The 17,393-nt window shown below is 41.8% G+C and overlaps 1 protein-coding gene across 6 annotated transcripts in view; it reads right to left on the reverse strand.

Moving 5' to 3' along the window:
- Positions 1 to 17,393, reverse strand: part of ralgapa1 (Ral GTPase activating protein catalytic subunit alpha 1) — a 259,513-nt gene that overhangs the window by 46,346 nt on the left and 195,774 nt on the right. For all 6 annotated transcript variants that reach the window (XM_078562768.1, XM_078562766.1, XM_078562765.1 and 3 more), the window contains 3 exons: positions 15,720 to 15,788; positions 15,493 to 15,627; positions 13,952 to 14,135 (listed from right to left, as the gene is read on the reverse strand). In XM_078562768.1, the coding sequence (XP_078418894.1) occupies positions 13,952 to 14,135; positions 15,493 to 15,627; positions 15,720 to 15,788 (388 nt within the window). The remainder of the gene's footprint in view (positions 1 to 13,951; positions 14,136 to 15,492; positions 15,628 to 15,719; positions 15,789 to 17,393) is intronic.

The following is a 17,393-nucleotide window of genomic DNA, read 5'->3' on the forward strand; positions in this document are numbered from 1 at the left end:
CAACTTAATTCCACACACACACAACACATCACACACAGACACCCACCCTTCTTTACAGAACACAATACTCACCAAAAATATTTTAAAAAGTAACATCCATTCTCACAGAATAGACTAGATAGATTCTTGAAGGAAAGGGGAATAATAATTAAATATGAGAACATGGTAGGCGTATGGATTATTGCTTACATGGAGAATAAACAACAACACGGAACGATTGGGCGGACAGGCGGTTTCTGTATTGTACTGTCTTTGTAATTCTATAGCATTAGTTCTTGGATAAGGGTGGATCAACTGATGATTCAGCTCAACAGGCCCTACAAGAGATGATTGTGGGGGATTAGTTTTTTCACCAATTAACTACGAATGAATGGAAAATCTAGCCCAGGTTCAACAACAGATATGAAATCCTTCGCAGCTTTTGCACAAAACCAAAATTTAATGCATACTGTGAGCCACTAAAAGGTATTTGCTTCCATTTGTGTTTGACATAGCACCTAGAAAAAATAGATTAAAAACTTCACACAATGGGAATAACAATGTAGCTGGAGAAAAATGCCTGAACCCAAACTGTATGAATGCTTAGGAAGTACGCCTAAAAATATTCATCACAAGGAAATTCTGTTGAGAACAGGAAATGACAAAGACTGAACGTTTCACCTTAGAGTAAGAATATCAACTATGCCAGTAGCAATAGTTAACTTCATCATGGGGGTCATTTTTACAGAACAAAAAAGTTTCTAATAAAATAAAAATTGAAATATATTCAAATATATATTGGATGCCAATAAGGGGTCACAAGAAAATGTTGATTTTTTAGTTTGTTTTTCTTTCAAATATTGCAATAAATAATTACAAGAGAGTCAGAGTTTGTGTTTGAACTCTTATTTTTTCACTTCTGCAACCTGGGTTTAATAGTGTTTAGATTAGTAGCTTGGTAGTACAGAGCTTCAGTATTGCTGAAAAAAAAGAAATTCTGTTAAAGCTTTTTGTCTTGCACTCATAAGGACAGTTCGCAAAAATACCAATAGCAAAGGCATTAGTTATGCATTACAGTTCTTTGAAGAGAGTACCTAAGAAGGACAGCATTCCAATAGGAATAATCTACATGGATTTTCAGAAACAAGATTCACATAGGAGGCATTTAAATATTAAGGTATGTGCAATTAATGGCAAATCAGCTAATTAAATCGCAACTAAAAGCTTCTGGTGAAAGGGTAGTGATCAATTAAGCTCCATTAAGATCTAGGTCCCTTACTATTCAAGCAATTCGTGAAAGACATTTATGAGTATATTTGCCAGTTAACAGTTCCCTGGTGCCAGCGATACCAAGCTATGTGGCCAGGTAGCACTCTGAAAGCATCTAATCAATGGAAATATGTGGGCCACAGTGGGAGCAATTGGGTTTTTGTCAAAGCAAGGTTAAATTATGAACCATGTACATAATGAAGGAGTGAATGTGAATAAAGTTGGAAAATGAAAATTATTCATTGTTAAGTATCCAGCTAATCCCAAGCTATCAACAAGGCAATCACTTATTCAGATACATTCCAAAAGAATTGAGTATCAAAACAAATTACTCTGTATACAGATAAAAGCGATCACCTTTGGAAAATTATGGACAATTTTCAGTACCTTATCTGCAAAGTAACACTGAGATGATGAAGAGCTACAAATTGATCTAATGAATTAGAGATTTAAATTATGAAGGTGTTCTACTCGAACTGAATTTGAGGGGAAAAAAATTGGATGAAACAGTGAGCTTGGTTGATAAAATAATAGCCCAAACCTTCCGAGGTGCAGTAATTACCGCTGTATTGCAGCTCCACTCCTACTTTTCTGCACCATGACAGAGCTCTGCATTTCTGGCAGGATCATCCTATCCCAGTTTCTTCAGAAATGTGGAGTGGTCTTCCATCGAACTGTTGCCTCCTTCCACTAGATTGTCGGGGGAGGAGGAGGGAGGGAAGCTCTGTCGTGTGCAGAAAAGTAAGAGCGGAGATGCAATACAGCAGTAATTACTGCACCTCGGAAGGTTACCAAGCTCATCATTTCATCCAATCTTTTTTTCCCTCAAATTCAGCTCTGGTAGTACATCTTCACAAGCCTTTTTACAGCGTTAGCTGACATATTCTGGTAAGTGTTTACTAACACACTGAAAAGCTTTGGGGCATTTGAACTGCCTTTCAGCGTTAGTGAGCGAGCAGGCGGGTGAGCGTCTGGTCAGATGCTGGGGAGCGTCAGGTCAGTTTGAGAGGAGTGGGGGTCTAGTGCGAGGAGAGGGGAGGTGTCAGTTATATTGCTACCTAGTTAAGCTAGGATTTTCCGGTCTAACTTTTTTGGGTAACTATTCAGGTAAGTACATTGGAACAGTTTGAAGTCTCCGAACCCAACTCTAAGTTGGAGACTGTTTTGGAGGATCCCGGGAAGAGGAGAATTGCACGTTGGAAGTTCAAACTTCCCGGGCAATTTCCATGGAGTCACTGCAATGGAACTTCTGATGGGTTGCAATACGTATCTCTGTATCTGACAATACGGACACCAGGTGATCTGGGCCAATAAGTATAAAATTAACAAGCAAAGATTTCATTTATTTTCTCTTCGCCAACCTCTGTGGTGGATATGCAGTAAAGGTTCCAGCTAAAGCAGTTAATGCTGTGGGAATTAAACATTTTTTTTAAAATGAAAAAAGTTTGGCTCAAAATCTGGTTAGGAATTAGGGTTGCATGTATAAGTAAAAATAGAGATGTGGAACACTATTGGTTTTCGAGCTTCTGAAAGCACAAATAAAGGATAAGTGAAAATGAAAATGTAGGATGTGAAGTGAAATTTATGTTTTAATTTTTGGGGGAAGGGTAACAAAATTTTGGGAAGACGATTCCGCAGGAAATTAAATTTGGGTGGAGCCCATGAAAGAACAGATCTGAAGGAATGGGTTTGACAAACTGATAGGCACTTTATGGTTGTTGCTTTTGTAACTCAACTTAGTTCAAAAATATGCTTCACACATTCCTGGAAGAACAAATCATATGGAAGTGGTAGAAAAGGAACACTAAATTCTTCAAACACAGCAAGTTTTAATGTAATTTTGGCACATCAGATTGAATGAATCCTACGGCAAAGTCTAAAGGTAATTTAAACAATACAATTGAAATACATTTAGAATATTAAAAGATTCTATCTCGCGTAAGTTTTTTGTAGCATTTATTGAATTCTCAATAGATCATTTCAAAGGTAAGAATACCAATAGTTAGTACAGACGTCTTTTCAAACCCTCTTGATTGTAAGCCTGTAGATGATTATCTTTATTTTGCTATCAGGACATTGCTTTTGACAAATGGCCAACTACCTTGCTTCAGTGCTGCTGCATTTAGTAATTACCTCTTATCCCACTGACAACTATCAATCATACTTGTTGAATCCAATGCCGAGCTTATTAGAGGCAGCTATGTTTAGAGGACTTTGGCACTTCACCAATGGTTCAAAACTGCTTGAAAAGAACTAAACATGCTTTGGACAATGCAGTGATGATTAGTAATTTTTGTTCCAATGAAAAGCATCACGTAGATGATATAAGCAAGAAAAATCACCTGCTGTTAGCACATAGCAAAAGGGCTCAGCATTTATCTAATCTCTAATACCATTTTTGTGCCCTGAAGGAAACTCAACATGAATAGTGAATAGCACTACATAAAGCCCATCATACAGATATTGAACTCATCGGTTTCCATTTTGTTTGCTTCCAGACATCAGGATCTTCTCTCTCCAGAAATATATCTGGAGGGAAAAGATCCAGTTACATAGGTATAAAAAAAACACAAAAGTGGGATAAATTCAAAATTACACCACTCAACTATGAAGTGTCAACCACAATTCTAAACGCCAAAACAATTGAAAGTTAAATTGAATATTAAAAATAAATTAAGGTGCAATTATATGATTAATTGACAGGTGCTAATATATAAATTTCCATTTTTGTTCAGAGATTACTAAATTGTAGGCATATTTTAGATATCAGAGTCCCAAGATAATTGTTTCATGAAAGTACAACGTATTGAAAATATGAAAATGCACAAATTATTGAACTCTGCAGGGCTACGTTCCATAAGCATTTATGTATTCTGTACCAAACTAAGAATTCAAGAGAGTGAAAATCTATTTTAAAAATTTAATTACAAAATGCTGGGGCATGAGTAACTTCTTCACAGCAAGAATTTTGGACAGCTTACTTATCGTGAGCACTGCATGAAGATATGAAACAAACTGAAACGTTTTAAAAGTACAAAGATAGTATTTTACTTTGTTCTTAAAATCAATATGGAATTTGTACTAAAATAATAATGCATTTAAACAAGAAAATAAATCTCTGGAAATAAATTTTCTGCAAAGGAACTAACCAACTGAAAATTACTTGGACTTCAAACAAATGAAAGCGTAAGATGCCCTCTACTGACAGATAGCTGTTATATCACTTAACTAAACTCAACAATAAGGGAGGGAAGGCTAGATGAAGGCAGGAACAGTAGTATGCCATCCAGCCCATCCAGTTCTGCCATTCAATGTGATCACGGTTCGTACCATAACTTTATCCACCTGCTTTGGCTCCATATACTATTATGTCCTTGTCTGGTTAAAAACCTATCATTTAAAATTATTTAAGTTAGCATCTACTGCTTTTTGTGGGAGTGCTTCATACTTCTATCACAGACATTAGACGACTGACCTGTCGTTGCTTGGTATATCCACTACCCCTTTTTTGTACTGTCAAATCTCAAGGGACAACCTAAATGAGCATATTTAACCCTTAGCTCATGCTAGAAGAATTTACTCATTCATACAAATCTGGGTTTCTGGGCTGCCAATGACTACTTGTCTGACATACTATTGGGCTTTAATGAGTTTCATACATTCTATACTGACCTGCTACCAGCTTTAAAATTGCAAGTGAGAAAATAATTCACACCCTAAAATTAAATTTGAAAAAGTTGTTAGCATATAAAATTTCACCAGCTGAGAAATAAAGCTTAGAGAAAAACTGAGGGAAAAGAAGAAAGTTTGGGGATAAAAAACTATAAACTCAGGGCAAGCAGCAACACCACTGTTATTCCAGCCTGAGTCCATGTCTGATTACTCTATCACAGGCTTTTCCCACTACCAACTGTTGATCCCCTTAAAGGGCACTTACTATACATCCCATGAGAGAAAAACAGTGCTATTAATGTGTTGAGAAGCCTTAACTCTGTGTACCAGAGTTATCGGTCAAGCGATATTTTAAAGATGTTAAATGATCCAAATGAACTACTGTTTCCATGGGTGGGTGCGGCGTGGGGGTTGGTGGTGGTGGTAGTGGTTTCCAATCTCTTTCTTGGTTTGTGAATTTTGTACTTGTGTCATATAGTCCTGTGCTCACTGAAGTTCACGTTTAGTTATTTCGACATTTCTCCCTCAAACGGGAATGAGTTAACTGCTTGAGCGTAAATGATTAGTCATCCACAGCCCAGGAGTCAGCCTGGTGACTCGGATTATTTCTATCAAGTCTAACTTCTTCTTGAGAAATTGGATGACCAAAGTTGAAAGGCATATTGTACAAGTTTCTCCACCATTGATATGTACACAATGATCTCGCCATTTACTTGTGATCCCATGACCACTAACACTGGGTCTGCTATAGTGATTTACTGGTCTACAAAGTCCAGGTGTTTTCAGGGTATGTCCCCATTGCTTCTATCAGAGCCATGCCAGATGGCTTTCATTACCAATGTATTCTAAATAAATAAATGAGCACTGGCTGGTCACACAATCACTTCCCCACACCACGTGTGCGCACTCTGGGGTTTGGGGGGTGGGGAAGAGAGTGGAGGAGAGGGAGAGTGGGAGGGGCGGGCAGAGGGGAGGCACGCCCACACTCCTCCCCCCCAACACTCCACCCCCCCCCCACCCCCTTACACACACGCCCACACTCCTCACCCCCCCACACACACGCACACACTCCTCACCCCCCCACACACACGCACACACTCCTCACCCCCCCCCACACACACACACACACACTCCTCACCCCCCCCCACACACGCACACACTCCTCCCCCCCCCCCCCACACACACGCACACACTCCTCCCCCGCCCCCCCACACACACACTCTCCTTCCCACCCCCCATCTCTCACACACACACACTCTCTGCATGCTGGCAACGAAACCAAGGAAGGTTTTTTTGCTAAACTTGACCAAGCTATGTGGTGTCCCAAAGGGGAACAGGCTTCCCCTTCTCTTACACTTCAATGCCAGAGTTGGAAGAGATTCCAATCTCTGGAATGGAACTATTGGCAGGGAAGGAATTGGAAATAAAAACAAAAAGCTAAAAGCTACTGCGGATGCTGGAAATCCAAAACAAAAACAGAATTACCTGGAAAAATTCAGCAAGTCTGGCAGCATCGGCGGAGAAGAAATCAGTTAACGTTTCGAGCCTTCATGGCCCTTCGGCAGAACTGCAGCATAGTTTCAACAAGGGAGAAATATAAATTGGTTTAAGGGTGGGGGGGCGGGGGGGGGGGGAAGAGACATATTGAGGGTGTGGTGTGAGCAGATAATCAAAAGATGTCACAGACAAAAGGGTCAAAGAGGTGTTGAAGGTGGTGGTCTTTGTCTGAGAAAAGTGCTAATTAAGAATGGAAAACAGGATATTCAAAGTACAGCTCTAGTGGGGGTGGGGTGGAAAGACTAAAGGTTTTAGTTTTAGATTTAAAAATAATGGGAATAGGTGGGGAAAGAAGAATCTATATAAATTATTGAAAAAAAAAGCGGGTGGGGGGGGAAAAGAAACGGGGTGGGGATGGGGGCTAATCTGTCTCTCTCTGAACTCACTGCACTCCGTTCTCTCAGGTCCAACCCCAACATTGTCATCAAACCCGCTGACAAGGGTGGTACTGTTGTTGTCTGGCGCATTGACCTCTACCTCGCGGAGGCTGAGCGTCAACTCGCAGACGTTTCCTCCTACCTCTCCCTGGACCATGACCCCACCACAGAACATCAAGCCATTGTTTCCAGGACTGTCACTGACCTCATCTCCTCTGGAGATCTTCCTCCCACAGCTTCCAACCTGATAGTCGCCCAACCTCGGACGGCCCGCTTCTACCTCCTACCCAAAATCCACAAACAGAACTGTCCTGGCAGACCGATCGTGTCAGCCTGTTCCTGCCCCACGGAACTCATTTCTCGTTATCTTGACTCCCTTCTCTCTCCCCTTGTCCAGTCCCTTCCCACCTACATCCGTGATTCCTCTGACACCTTACGTCACATCAACAATTTCCAGTTCCCTGGCCCCAACCGCTTCCTCTTCACCATGGATGTCCAATCCCTCTACACCTCCATCCCCCACCAGGATGGTCTGAGGGCCCTTAGCTTCTTCCTTGAACAGAGGCCCCAACAATCCCCATCCACCACTACTCTCCTCCGTCTGGCTGAACTTGTTCTCACACTGAACAATTTCTCCTTTAACTCCTCTCATTTCCTCCAAATAAAAGGTGTGGCTATGGGTACCCGCATGGGCCCCAGCTATGCCTGTCTCTTTATGGGGTATGTGGAACATTCCTTGTTCCAGTCCTACTCCGGCCCCCTCCCACAACTCTTTCTCCGGTACATCGATGATTACTTCGGTGCTGCTTCATGCTCTCGTCGGGACCTGGAAAAATTTATTAATTTTACTTCCAATCTCCACCCCTCCATCATCTTCACATGGTCCATCTCTGACACTTCTCTTCCCTTCCTTGACCTCTCTGTCTCAATTTCTGAGGATAGACTGTCCACCAATATCCATTACAAGCCTACCGACTCCCACAGCTACCTCGACTACAGCTCCTCACACCCCGCTTCCTGTAAAGACTCCATCCCATTCTCTCAGTTCCTTCGCCTCCGTCGCATCTGTTCTGATGACGCTACCTTCAAAAACAGCTCCTCTGACATGTCCTCCTTCTTCCTTAACCGAGGTTTTCCATCCACGGTCGTTGGCAGGGCCCTCAACCGTGTCCGGCCCATATCCCGCGCATCCTCCCTCATCCCTTCTCCTCCTTCCCAGAAACATGATAGGGTCCCCCTTGTCCTCACTTATCACCCCACCAGCCTCCGCATTCAAAGGATCATCCTCCGCCATTTCCGCCAACTCCAGCATGATGCCACCACCAAACACATCTTCCCTTCACCCCCCTTGACGGCATTCCGTAGGGATCGTTCCCTCCGGGACACCCTGGTCCACTCCTCCATCACCCCCTACTCCTCAACCCCCACTTATGGCACCTCCCCATGCCCACGCAGAAGATGCAACACCTGCCCCTTCACTTCCTCTCTCCTCACCATCCAAGGGCCCAAACACTCCTTTCAAGTGAAGCAGCATTTCACTTGCATTTCCCCTAACTTAGTCTACTGCATTCGTTGCTCCCAATGCGGTCTCCTCTACACTGGAGAGACCAAACGCAAACTGGGCGACCGTTTTGCGGAACACCTGCGGTCTGTCCGCAAGAAAGACCCAAACCTCCCTGTCGCTTGCCATTTTAACACTCCACCTTGTTCTCTTGCCAACATGTCTGTCCTTGGCTTGCTGCATTGTTCCAGTAAAGCCCAACGCAAACTGGAGGAACAGCACCTCATCTTCCGACTAGGCACTTTACAGCCCTCTGGGCTGAATATTGAATTCAACAACTTTAGATCTTAAACTCCCCCTCCCCCCATCCCCACCCCGTTTCTTTCCCCCCCCCCACCCACTTTTTTTTTCAATAATTTATATAGATTCTTCTTTCCCCATCTATTCCCATTATTTTTAAATCTAAAACTAAAACCTTTAGTCTTTCCACCCCACCCCCACTAGAGCTGTACTTTGAATATCCTGTTTTCCATTCTTAATCAGCACTTTTCTCAGACAAAGACCACCACCTTCAACACCTCTTTGACCCTTTTGTCTGTGACATCTTTTGATTATCTGCTCACACCACACCCTCAATGTGTCTCTTCCCCCACCCCCCCCCACCCACCTTAAACCAATTTATATTTCTCCCTTGTTGAAACTATGCTGCAGTTCTGCCGAAGGGCCATGAAGGCTCGAAACGTTAACTGATTTCTTCTCCGCCGATGCTGCCAGACTTGCTGAGTTTTTCCAGGAATTGGAAATGTCAACTTCAAAGGCATTCTTCTCATTCCCAAAAGCTCAGGACATGGGCTTATCATTACCAATACCCTGTCCCGCCAGAAGAACAAGCACAAAATGTCAAGGCAACACTCACATGCAATGGCACGTGACTGATTACGTCGACTGTGCCCAGAATTGCAAAGATGTCTGCACCACCTACCTCTTTGTTTGAAGTAGACAAAGTTTGAAAGCCCAATTACCCACCAGAAGAATAAAGCCATAAGATCCCACGGTTTTATATGAACTTAATTAATTTTACTATACAAAGTCAGAAAATTAAAACCATTTACAATATCTATCTTATACTCTAATATTCAGAATTAACATGAGGTAAATATGAATTAACAGGCAAACTGAACCTGTATGAACCTGTACACATCTGTATGACCAATGCAGCTGGTAAAGTGGAGTTATTTAAAAATCCAAGAGGGAAACTTTAAACAACTGTTATAACCTATAATTTTAAGTGTTATGTTTGAAATGCAACTCTAAATTCAGGAATCAGACCACCAGTTCTCAAGGTTTTACATTAAACTAAAGGAAACATTTTATTAATTTACACAGATTAAAATAAATATACACATGGCTACAAATTACTATCATATCTTTTAACAAATTCCCAAACTAATCTCCATTAAGGCAATAGCAACCTATAGACTTAGACAAACAACAGGCAAAGCATTTTCACCGTACAAATTCAAAATTCGGTTCTTTTCATTTGGTTCCTGTGGAGCTAGTTGGATGCTTAAAGCTGCCTTTTGATCTCATATTGCCTCTGCTCTGCATACCTGAAAACTGAAGTTATACCTACCACTACCGATTGTCTCACCAGCCTCTTTGAACTTCACCTTTTAACATTGAAGCCCCTTTCACAGTACCAATTTTATCAGTAATATAAACCTATTGCTTGGTAGCTGCTAGATAGATGTCAGTTTTCACCCTATTCTTGAATGCTCTATTCAAAAACTGCAAATACACCCTATCTCTCTTACATATCAAAACCAGCACACATCAAAGCACCCAGACTAGCTGGCTTTAATCCAATTAAGACACACACACAGACTAAACATCTATTTTAAACGAAAAACATTTTCCAATAATATTATAGACATTAATAGCTTCATGACAACACCACACTGCACATTAAATGGCAGATGTGAGCAAGGCAGATCCCAGGGATTTCTCAGCAACCCACCCAGGCATCAGTGACAGACTCATAAAATTTTGGTAAAACTCCATCTGCCTCAGGAGGGATTTCAACTCTTCACTTTCGAAGATCTAGCCTCTCAATTCATTCAAAAGCCGCTCCAACGTGGACTGTCTCAACGACTGTTCACCCCTTGATGATTCAATCTCTTCTCTTGAGACTGCATTCCACAGAATTCACAAAGCTGCACTCCCACCTCCAATTACCAGCACAATTCCAACTCTTTCGCAGGCTGCTAACTTCACTAAGCTGGCACTGCTCCGGGTTCCTTCGAACTCTGGTCTTCCAGCTGTACTGAGCTGTAAATGGCTCCAGGGATTCTTCCGAGTCCAAACCTCTAGCACGGAACCAACCACCTTCCGCCACCTTCTCAGCTCCCCAGGGCTTCTCTGACCCTGAACTGCACCGAATGGCTCCCAGGGCTTCTCTATGAGCTGCAAACTATACAAGGTCCAAACTGCAACTAACCTCTCCCAGCAAACACACAGATAAACTGAAACCAGAGAACCTTCTTAAGCTCTACCCATCTCCATGGCAACGTGGCCTCTCAGGGTTCGTTGAATGTTTTCAACTTAATTTAGCTCTAACCCCCAAAACACATCTCTCTGAACTGCACTACTTCGCAAGCAGTGTAGACATCACGTCTCCAGCACTCCAGCTAGGTAAGTCCATTTGCTGTTTTAGGATCTCACCTTTCTAGCTGTTAACCCCTTAAGTCAACATGGCTCCAACCATTTAAACGTAATAGATCCCAAGCAGCTTTAGGTGCATTTATCCCACCTTCTACATTAAATCTTTAATCTGCCCAGAGCTCTACGTTACCTTCAAAATATGAACATGAACCATGAAACCATCAAGGGGTAAGGGGAGAGAGTGGGAGTATGGCATTGAGAGAGGATCAGCCACAATCACATTGTATGGCGGAGCAGGCTCAAAGGGCCAAATGGCCTCCTCCTGCTTCTATTTTTCTATGTCAAAGGGTATAGGAGCACAAAAGCAAGAACATTATGATAAACCTGTATAGAACACTGGTTCAGCCTTAACTGGAGTAGTGTGTCCAGTTGTGGGCATCACACTTTAGGAGGGGCATAGAAACATAGAAAATAGGAGTAGGAGGCCATTCAGCCCTTCGAGCCTGCTCCGCCATTCATTATGATCATGGCTGATCATCCAACTCAATAGCCTGCTCCTGCTTTCTCCCCATATCCTTTGATCCCTTTCGCCCCAAGAGCTATACCTAACTCCTTCTTGAAAACATATAATGTTTTGGCCTCAACTACTTTCTGTGGTAGTGAACTCCACAGGCTCACCACTCTCTGGGTGAAGAAATTTCTCCTCATCTCAGTCCTAAATGGTCTACCCCATATCCTCAAGACTGTGATCCCTGGTTCTGGACTCCCCCACCATCGGGAACATCCTTCCTGCATCCACCCTGTCTAGTCCTGTTAGAATTTTATAGGTTTCTAGGAGGTTCCCCCCCATTCTTCTGAACTCCAGCAAATATAATCCTAACCCACTCAATCCCTCCTCATATGTCAGTCCCGCCATACCAGGAATCAGTCTGGTAAACCTTCGCTGCACTCCCTCTATAGCGAGAACATCCTTCCTCAGATAAGGAGACCAAAACTGCACTCAATATTCCAGGTGTGGTCTTACCAAGGCCCTACATAATTGCAGCAAGACATCCCTGCTCCTGTATTCTAATCCTCTCGCTATGAAGGCCAACAAATCATTTGCCTTCTTTACTGCCTGCTGCGCCTGCATGCTTACCTTACTGGTGTACGAGGACACCCAGGTCTCGTTGCACATTCCCCTCTCTCAATTTATAGCCATTCAGATAATAATCTGCCTTCCTGTTTTTGCTACCAAAGTGGATAACCTCACATTTATCCACATTATACTGCATCTGCTATGCATTTGCCCACTCATTCAGTTTGTCCAAATCACACTGAAGCATCTTTGCATCCTCCTCACAGCTCACCCTCCCACCCAGCTTTGTGACATATGCAAATTTGGAGATATTCCATTTAGTTCCCTCATCTAAATCATTAATATATATTGTGAATAGCTGGGGTCCCAGCACCGATCCCTGCGGTACCCCACTAGTCACTGCCTGCCATTCGGAAAAAGACCTGTTTATTCCTACTCTTTGTTTCCTGTCTGCCAACCAGTTTTCTATCCATCTCAATACACTACCCCCAATCCCATGCGCTTTAATTTTACACGCTGATCTCTTATGTGGGACTTTGTCGAAAGCCTTCTGAAAGTACAAATAAACCACATCCACTGGCTCCCCCTGATCAACTATACTAGTTACATTCTCGAAAAATTCCAGTAGATTTGTCAAGCATGATTTCTCTTTCGTAAATCCATGCTGACTCTGTCCGACTGTGCCACTGTTTTCCAAGTGCTCAGCTATTAAATCTTTTATAATGGACTCTAGAATTTTCCCCACTACTGATGTCAGGCTGCCTGGTCTATAATTCCCTGCTTTCTCTCTACCTCCCTTTTTAAATAGTTGGGTTACATTAGCTACCCTCCATTCTGTAGGAACTCTTCCAGAGTCTTTATAAGGTATTAGAGAGGGTGCAGAAAAGGTTCATGAGAATGGTTCCAGGGATAAGGAACTTCAGGTACACAGACAGACTGGAGAAACTGGGACTGTTCTCCTTGGAGAACAGGAGGTTGAGTAAAGATTTGATAAAAGTGTTCAAAATCATTAGAAGTCTAGACAGAGTAGAGAGGGAGAAACTGTTCCCATTGGTGAAAGGATCGAAAACCAGAGGACACCTACTTAAGGTGATTGGCAAAAAAAGCAATGGCAATATGAGGAAAAACTCTTTTATGCAGTGAGTCATTAGGATCTGGAATGCACCACCCAAGGGCACTGGAGGCAGGTTCAATCATGGTTTTCAAGAATTGGACAATTATGTGATGAGGAAAAATTTGTAGGGCTACAGGAAAAAGGTGGGGGAGGGGCACTTGGTGAATTGCTCTTGCAGAGAGTTGGCACAGACACGATAGGCCAAATGGTCTCCTCCTGTACTGCAACCATTCTATGATTCTACCAGAATTGGGAAATGCAAATTTTGAAAATAAAGTTTCAAGTTATTTATATCTGTGTTTAGATAACAGCAGTGTTAAACAAGAAAATAGAGGAATTTTTTTTTTCAAAATCAAAATAAAACTGTACACAGGTGACACATTAAACTGCTATGGGCAAGATTTTTAAAAAAATGTTCTTGAATTGTGGATAACAGACAAGGCAGCATTTATTGTCCATCCTAAGCTGCATCAAGGGTCAACCATGGGCCAGGTTGGGGACCACTTAAATGCTCCATGAGGAGATGAACTAGTTATTTATTTGTTGAATAGTAATTTTTTAGCCTATAGATGATCAGATTTAGGAATTAAATTTCACAAAATTGCCTTGGGAGATTAAACAGTTGACCTCTGGGTTGGTAGCCATTTATGATAACTATGCAACCATACAATACCACAAGATACACCTTCATTATTTGGAAGGATTCTAATTAATACAAGTTTTTGGTTTTTCTTGGTACATACCCTCTGTGACAGTTTGGAGTTTCGATGAGCGCTCAGAGTCAGGGGAGTGCAAAGGTTCTGGTTCTTTCAAGCTTTCCAAATGTAAGAATGGATCATATTCAACAGAGGCTAGATCTGATAAGTTCAGAGGAAAGTATCTAGGATTACTTAAGTATTGAGCTCCATAAACACAGCCATGCAGCACCTGTTGACAAAAGACAGCAAAGATGGTTTACAATTAAAGATCAACACACCACTGAGAATGCTACAAAACAGTGAACTCTCTCACCACAAATGATCATATGGGTTCATTTATTAAATTACAGCAAATCTCCGCCGCCACCTCCTCCTTCAGGTACCATGCCCTGTGAGAGCATTGGTGATCCATGGATTGGTCCATGATTATCCTTGACAAAGTAGTGCAGTGGTTTGTCGTTGTGTTCTACAGTATAGCTGACCAGGAAACACACCCGCTCTTACCACCTGCCATTAGACATATTGGAAGGATTTGCAGGTTGATAATCAACCTGTTTGCACCTTTTGTGACCATCAAATCCTTAAGTGGAACTTGAACCCTAAGCTTCTGCCCCAGAGGTAGGGATGTTATCACTGCACTGCAAGATTTCACTCACAGCAAACCAACTTACCAAAAGGAAAAAAGAGGGAAGAGTAGTCTGTGTGGATGGAAAAATAAATAGGACAAGGGAATATATAGGACTGATTTTTATTTTATATATACATTTGTTCTTTGATCAAGCACAATTGAACTGATTCTCAACATTGAATGTCATCTTGAAAGAGGCAAGGGTAATTATTTTTGAAGAAGAAAATTGTAATATTGTACTTGCAACCTAATTAAAGTAACTGGAGGGAAGGCAAAGGATAGCAAAATAATTGGTAGGAGGTTAAATCTTAAACCCACTTTAGGAAGGAAATAAGAATTATTTTGTTGCAAGTGAACAAATAAACAGAACTTCCAATTAAAGGAAATTAATATATTAATCGTTTACTTTGTGGATAGAGGTTGATTGCACTAGCAGTGTTCCCGAAAAAAAATTTACAGAATAAAAATAGGTTGACTCAAATGGAGATTATATGAGTTTAGAAAGTGAACTCAGACAGGATCATTCCCACTGTATTCTCACACACACTGACTGTAACTGTGTCACAAGTCTAAACAAAATTAACTACTGAGCATGAGGCTCAAGATGCTGGTAACATTTCTCAAATCTATTTTAAATTTTAGGAATCTCCTCTTGTCTAAAGAGAAATTCAGATCCAAACTGACGGCGTTTGCAAGAAGATGAATGAGTCAAATTCAACAGAACTTATATAAGCACAGTGATTGGGAGAGTAACACTGAACCTCAGTTTTGAACTAAATAAAGAACAATTTCTGAAAAACAAAATCGTTGCTGGTCTGAAACAAGTGATTTCTCAGTATCAGATGTTTGCCAAAGTCATCTTAAGAGTAATAGTATCACAATGCAAAAATCTCAAGAAAAACAGTATAGCCATTTAAATATAAATTTAAATATTTATTAAAACATTACTTAAGTATACCTTGTAAACACAACTGAGAATGGATTTGTCGGCATTGTCCTTATCTTGTCCTGCAGCTTGGACAACCTGTAGCAGGGTTTTTAAAGGCAGTACCATGCACCAGTCCAAAAGGCAAAGCAATAGGGATACTACTAGCTGTGAAGGGTAAGGCACAAAACAAAGTTAATAAAAGCTCAAACTTGTAAACATTCCCCTTATTGCTCATGTCCAATTGGCCCTGGGCATACCCTTTTATCTTGCTCATGTGGCGATACCTCTGTACCGGGTAGCAGATAAGTAATTGTTGCCATCAATATCTATATGAAAAAAAACACAAGTAAAGTTCATGTTAGAACAAGCTTTGTCTTGGCCATCCAAAAGGGGCAATAACTTTTCCAGAACCAAGAAAATACAGTCATAGGAATGTAATTATGTTTCATAAGATTTTTAAGCAAGTTCTCTCTTGGAAAGGGGATAGCGAAAAAAATAAGTTTGCTCTGGTAGTGTTCATGGTAGTCTGGGGCCTGCAATGGAGGCTTCTGATGTTATTGCGATTCATGCTTTATTATAATAAAGTAAATTTACTGAAGCAATATAACTGGCCGGATGCATTAATCATATTTAGATTTACTAATTGATTTCCTGTAGCATTGCATATGGATAGTGAAGATCAGGGCCAGAATTTTCCTGTCGGTGATTTGGGGGCGGGGCCCACTCACCGACGGGAAAATGATGCGGGAGGAACCCCCGATGTCATCCTGATCCCTTTAAATCTTTAGGGAGGCGGGCAGACAGCGAAATCAGTTGTCCGCCCACCGACTTGTCAATGGCGAATTGAGGCCATTGACAGGCTAATTAAAGTAATTAAAGGCCCTGTCTGTCCAACCTTAAGGCTGGCGGGCAGGCCAGGAGCCCCAGCGGGCTTCTGATAATACATGAAACCTCATCCAACGGCGGGATAGGTTTCATGTGCCTTTTTTAAAAACTTTAATAAATGTAATGTGATATTTATTAACATGTCCCATCTCGTGTGACATTGTCACATGAGGGAGACATGTTAATAATATTTTTATTTCTCTATTTTTTATGTTTTTGACAGTGTCACTAATCTCCCTGAGACAGCACTTTGTCTCAGGGAGTAGTGCGCTCTTTCGCGCGCAGCCGTGAAAGAGTGCACTTTGACAGCTGGGGATTCCCTCTCCCCCTGTACAGGAAGCGCATTGCACTTTCTGTCGGGCAGGCCACTGGGCGGTCCTTAATTGGCCTGCCCACTCAAAATGGTGGCGGGCCCCGTTTCGGCAGCGGGGGTTGGCTGTCCGCCCGCCGCCGAGCCGGTGGGGCCCACACGCCCACCAAGAACGAAATTATGCCCCAGGAGTAAATTATAGGAGAGGATCAAAGGGAGCTGGAAACAAGGAGACAAGGGGAGGGTCAGAGGGGAAAATAAAGGGTGAAAAGGAAGGGATAGGGGAGTTTGTCCCAAACGGGGGATAGTGAGAGTCAATTTAGGAAAGGCGAGCATTCCGGTTGCTGATTTCTGAAGAAAAGGAAGTCTGTTTTTAATTTGATCCTCACATTGTGGAAATGCTTGGCCCAAACTGTATGCTTAACAAAAGCATTATTTAAAGCTCCTTTGCTAATACTCCATTTCAAATCTGCTTCAGCCTTCACATCTTTGGCACTGGGCCTTTTGTTGCACTTCTTTTGTATTGTCCCTTCCTGTTTGTTTGGTTACACGAACTTGTTTTACATCAGATGATGTGGTGTTATAGGATTTTATTTTTTGTAGGGCGCTACTTTATTTTGCCTTTTTATTGCAGATATCTCACTACTTCTTTTAATGCCAGTGCATTGCCTTCTTGAGAAGTTTAATTCATGATTCTGCTTACATCTCTAACATTTGGCAAATTTGTAAGGTATTC

Source organism: Cetorhinus maximus, chromosome 18 (genome assembly GCF_964194155.1).
Source record: "Cetorhinus maximus chromosome 18, sCetMax3.hap1.1, whole genome shotgun sequence".
In the NCBI taxonomy this organism is placed as follows: domain Eukaryota; kingdom Metazoa; phylum Chordata; class Chondrichthyes; order Lamniformes; family Cetorhinidae; genus Cetorhinus; species Cetorhinus maximus.